This window comes from Octopus bimaculoides, chromosome 2 (genome assembly GCF_001194135.2).
Source record: "Octopus bimaculoides isolate UCB-OBI-ISO-001 chromosome 2, ASM119413v2, whole genome shotgun sequence".
Classification (NCBI taxonomy): Eukaryota; Metazoa; Mollusca; class Cephalopoda; order Octopoda; family Octopodidae; genus Octopus; species Octopus bimaculoides.
The window spans coordinates 70,101,852-70,107,942 of record NC_068982.1 but is presented as its reverse complement, the minus strand read 5'-3'; the positions used below and the strand labels follow the sequence as shown (position 1 = coordinate 70,107,942).

At 33.0% G+C, this 6,091-nt stretch overlaps 1 protein-coding gene across 5 annotated transcripts in view; it reads left to right on the top strand.

Moving 5' to 3' along the window:
* Nucleotides 1-6,091, top strand: part of LOC106875929 (protein FAM13A) — a 242,604-nt gene that overhangs the window by 187,840 nt on the left and 48,673 nt on the right. For all 5 annotated transcript variants that reach the window (XM_052978225.1, XM_052978227.1, XM_052978230.1 and 2 more), the window contains one exon: nucleotides 2,982-3,038. In XM_052978225.1, coding sequence (XP_052834185.1) covers nucleotides 2,982-3,038 — 57 coding nt within the window. The remainder of the gene's footprint in view (nucleotides 1-2,981; nucleotides 3,039-6,091) is intronic.

The window sequence follows — 6,091 nt, the reverse complement described above, 5'->3', positions numbered from 1 at the left end:
CAATAGACAACTACACCCCTTCTCTTACCCTCTAACACTTTGAACTCTATACCAAACTACATTCAAAGAAGACTTCAGTGAAAAATCTCTAGACATGTTTTGACCCTAGACAAAAGATAAACTGTTTTTACTTCAAATTTTTATAGATTTTTACTGATATTTGATAAGATGACATTCATCATCAAGACTGGTAATATTTTCTTAATATAATTTTAAAAATCATTTTTATGAAATTCCTTCTTAAATTGAAATGTCTTAGATTTACTTCTGTGCTATTTCCACATCTATCTTTTATATGTAAAAATTTGATTTGTATAGATCTCTAATCTTTTTTCAACTATATATATATTCTATTTGGAGAAAGTAACTTAATCTAAAAACTAAGAATTTGTCTGCATGTAGTTTGTAGTTTTACTTTCTTAATCTGCTAATAATGTATATTGATGGAATTTTTAATCCAAAATTTCATAAACATATCCTTTAGGTTGATATTATCTGCAAGGTCTGTGCATATATGTGTATGCATATATACATGTAGCTAGCATGCATAGACCTTGTGCATGATTTTTTTTTAAAGTAAATTTTACGTTATTCTTGTTTTAAACTACATAGATAATAAAAAATACACTGAATTTGTATTTAGATAATTTCCCAAAACTTAGGTTGAGTAACGGGGGGCAATGAACATGACCATTATTGACTTCCTCAGATTGATGCAACTGATGTCCACTCAGAACATATACAAGTCATTGTGTGCCAAAAGGAAAAAAAAACATGGGAAGGGAATTGGGTGGGGGCAGGTTTGAATGCTTACAATGGAATTAATTTTCCTAAAGGCACTTAAAGACCAGGCGATGATGTTAAGTTAGGTGGTACCTGCCTACACCTCAAAGTGGTGATCTGTTGTAGCATGATGATCTCTCTCCTATTATGTTGGTGTTTTGTGGTGCATTTATATTAATGATCATTATGATAACCTAGTCCATTACTCTGCGCTGTTATTTGTTTACCCAGCTCAATTTTCAATTCTTATTTTTGCTGTCATTGCCATTTCTGCTTATTTCTCCTTTTATTTATTTTATAATGTGAAAAGGAAATATACTAAGTTAATGCTGTTTTCTAGTTTCTAATTCCAATCCTTGAACTAATATGCCTGACAACTCTACTTAACTTTTGTGCTTTCATCTGGAAATAAATGCTAAGTGAATAGATGCTAAATAAATAAATGCTAAATAAATAAATGCTAAATAAATAGATGTGAACTGAATTAATTTGTTTCTCAATTTGCTAATATTTTGAAATATGCTTTAGAATCTTTTGTTGTTTAATTATATTTTAAAAAAATATTTTTTAAATCCCACTGAAGCCAACTTTGCTTTTCATCCTTTTGAAATATGTGATAAAATACCAATCTTGGATGGTGGGTTGGGGGAACTGTTAGAAAGTCAAGCAAGATGTCTTGTGGTATTTATTTCACACACACACAAAGATATATGGGAGAATTTGCGAAAAAAACAACAGACAAGGACAGGTGGTGTAAACAACAAATGGATGTATTAGTTTAAAGCTCGGGAATAGAGAAAGTCTTTGACGTTTCGAGCTACGCTCTTCAACTGAAAGGAACACAGAAAGAAATAAGGAGAGAAACAAGGAGAAAAAAAATATAAATGTAGTGGTCAGCGATCTATCATGACGAATGCCGGACAGAAGGTTCACACCCTTTTTTTAAGTAATAAAGGAGGTTTACATAAGTGAGGATATGTAGACCTCTTATAGGGATATTTTTTTTATCTAAGATACACTGGTTTAATATATTGTATTTTGAAGAGATATTTCTTCAATGAATATATTATATGAAATATCATAAAATATCACATTTTATTATTCAGTTTGAAAATGGAGAGATCTAATGGATACAAATTAATTTATGAATTAGTTAACATCTTCACCTACAATTGTTTCATTTCGCATCCAATTTAAACTACAAAACATATATAAATATATAATTTTGCATTTCAAAATACCTTGGGAGGAAAATCATCAGGGCATGAAAAAGGACAATACAAGGTTTACATTATGATCTGTTGGATACTAAGAATATATACTAAGAATATATAATATGTATATACACACACACACACACACACACACACACACACACACACACACACACACACATGTAGATATCTATATACATATGCACACACACACACACACTCATCTCTGTGTATGTAAATACACATGCATGTGTGTGTGTATGTAAATTGCATTTCCAGTCCTGAGAGTTTTAGTTTTATGTACATTTGTGTATATTTATCTGCTTTTCTTAACAGCCATAATCATTTTGAATTAATTGTTTCAATTTTTTTTTTCCTTTTCCTTTTTTAATACTCTGTTTGCTAACTATTCCTGCAAAAATTCCTTATTCCTCATGTTCTTAAGCATAACTGCATTGTTTTGCAGGGTGGAGATATTTCATTCCAGTCCATTTGCCCTGCCTCCTCCTCTTGCTTATTTGTGTGTGTATGCACATGCACATATATAAGGGAATCTGAATTGATATGCATGTATGTTACATTAATAATAGTGTATTAGTCTTAATTACAAAGTTAAAAATAATAAGTCTTAGCAAGTTTTAACTACCATTGAGATGTAAATGGAAATTCTGCATTCTTGTATGAATCTTTGCATTCTGCTAAATGAAATAGTATGAGCTAGGCTAATGTGGTTGTATATTTTTTCAATGATTTGTAGTACTTACACTTTCAGTGGTGTTTTGTGTAGTGCAAGGCACAAAATTTGTGTTTTGTGACTTCCTCTGCCAACAGTGTGTTGTGCAAAAAAAAAAGTAAATAAAAAAATTTTAAAAACCCACACTACTGAGAAAAACTTAGATATTTTAAATGATTAAAGATTTATTTGATAAAAACCTTCATGTTCCTGTTATGTTCAAACCAAACATCTATTCTTCTTCTATCCAGCGTCTCCTCAAACACAGACATTCCACCTTCACCTCCTGTGGAGCAAGAGCAGTACCGGTAAGTTCTTGTATCATTTTTAACTTCAGACTGTGATTAAAATGTCTTCGTTAGGTTATGTAAACCTTGATTGATAGAATGAAAGGTTATAAGTTACAACATTACTATCAATACTACCTGGTAGCTAAAAAAACATCTGATAATAGTTGTCTGTCAGTGTGTTTTTTTTTTTTAAGAAATCCTTCATGGATTGATATCCTATCTACTGAGGAAACAAAGTATAATTTGTTTATATATATTTACACACACAAACGTGTGTGTGTGTGAGTGTTTGTTTATATATATATATATATATATATATATATATATATATATATATACATACATATGTACATACTTTATGTGTATATATCTATATACATACACACGTGCATAAATACACTTTATAACACACACAGACACGTACATAAACATGCTTTATAATGCATACATACATAGTTATAATAAACACTCACAGAGACACACACACACATATTCTTTCTGCTATATCATAGCAAAATGAGTAACTGGTTGTTGAAACTTAGTATACTTGTAATTATACTGTTTTCTACAAAGCTCCTATTTCAAAGCAGTGTGACTTTTATCCTCTCATCCAGGCTCATATCAATATATCGTCCAGACTCGTATCATATAGGGCAAAATATCAAATAATAAATGACATCAGAACAAGAAATATGTAATTATACTCATTAGCGTACAACTTAACCAGGCTATGAGAACTTATAGCAGCACCTATTACTAAATCTTATCTCTGTTGCTTTCTTAGTTGAAATAACTGTAAGCTAATAACTGTATTTATGTAAATTCTAATGTCAATTATTTAAAGTATTTGTCTGTGTGTGTGTATGTGTGCACAGGCATTGTTGTGTAGTTAAGGGGTTTGCTTCCCAACCATGTGGTTTCAGATTTGATCTCACTGCATGGCACCTTGGGCAAGTTGTCTTGAGTGGATTTGGTAGATAAAAACTGAAAGTAAGGGCTAGCAACAGGAAGAGCATGTGGATGTAAGAATTGTGCCTGAATAAAGTTTCATTTATTCCATACCAGCATGGAAAAAGAAATGGAAAAATTATGAGAAATTGTGTGTGTACATCTATGTACACATGTCTATGTGTAAACTGTCGCTGTCTACTGACAATAAGCTGAAACTTTGAGGACATTGTCAACCTTTCCTTTACAAATAAAAATATGATACTCTATTGAAAAGTAGTGAGTGCTTTCTTCAATTTTGTGTTAACCTTTTAGTATTCAGATTACTCTGTCAAATGTCAGGCATATTTATTCACATTGTCTTAAATTGTATATTATCTCATATCTGATATTCTGATGATGTAATTGTTAATTTTTTGAATGACATAGTTGGGCAGGTGTGAGAGGCCAGATCTGTCCAGTTTAAATACTAAGCAGATAGAATATTTGGGTCATATATGGCTGGTTTCAATGCTATGTATCTAAAATATAAATCCCGTTCTCTGTGTGTAGGTGTGTGCGTGTGTGTATGTGTAAAATATTATAATGGCCATATTTTTCAATTGATTTTCTCCAAACTAGGAGCATACGTTGCTTACGATCCAGGGGTGGTTTTTGTCTCTTAAAAATCTATCACATAATGAGTTACAGGCTCCTATTTCTGGTTAATAAGTTACAGCACCTATTTCTGGGTTATGTGGAGAAGGGAGATAACTATTTGCAAAGTAACTTTCAGAAATTGATTGTCTCCCTTACATCTATTGCTCAAAAAAATTATCACAATCTCATCTAATATATAAAATAAAGATGTGTATTTGCTTCTCACACAAAAACAGTTTCACCAATTGCTTCCATACTTCTAATGCATGAATAATTTGACCTCGGACACATTTCAGGCTCTCCATTTGATTTTTTCAAATTAAAAAGAAAAAATATTGCTTTTTATATTACACATTCACGTGTTTGAAAGTTTTTAAAAGCATTTACTTCCAGTTTTCTAGTGTCAGTGACGTCTATATCTATCTATCTATCTATATATCTTATCTATCTATACCTATCTTATTTTTCTAACTATCTAGCTCTCTCTTGCTCCCCCCCTCTCTATATCTCACTCAATCTCTATTGTTTTCACTTTCATTCTTCAAATGCTATTGCTTTCCCTTTAAGTTCAATCGCTATTGTTTTCACTGTAAGTTTTCAATTGCTATTCGCAAACAACAGCAACAATAATAAATTACTGACAGAAAGAAGTTCACAATACCTTTACCTATGTAGCCGTTGACTATGATACTGCTACACCAGTCATTGGGTATGACTCCTTCATGTATCACCTGGTTGACTATACAGGTGACTAGGCTATAGCCAACATCGCCAGATATTTTGAGCATCTCTGTGGTGATTCCTGATGGGCCGGGGGCTTTCCCTGTCTTCATACCCTTAATTGCTTTATCTACCAAGGTACTGTCAATTCGGATAGCTGGTCCCTCTGTTGGGTTGGTATTCGGCAGACTCTCTTTCTCCCATTCATTCTCTTTATTTAGCAACCTTTCATAGTAGTGTCTCCAAACCTCTCTCTTTGCAGCCTTGTTTAATGCAAGCGAACCATCATCCATGCAGACACATTTCTCTCCTATGACATCATGATTCTCTCTCACACACTGTCTTGCAACATGAAATACCTCAAGTCTTTGGTATTTCTTATCTACTTCCCCTCTGCCTAAATAAACCTGTCTCCTAGCTTCCCTTCTGGCAGTCTGATACAATTCCCTGATACCACTGTTCTTCCAGTTGTTCCAAGCCTGTTTCTTTTCCCCAATGGCCCTGTCAACAACATTGTTCCACCACCATGTTACCTTGGGTCAAGAAGGGGACTTTGCACCATCCACAGATCTGGTCAGTTGCTCTCAGCAGGTTGTCCTGTAGAAACTTCCAGTTGTCTTCCACATCATGTGAAGCTATATCCCCCTCTATTTCATCAAAAGCTTTGAGTAATACATCTCTAAATCTCTGTCCATTCACAGAATATTTAAGCTTCCAGACCCTTCTCTATGCTGGTTGTCTTCTGGGCATCCATTTAGCCCTGA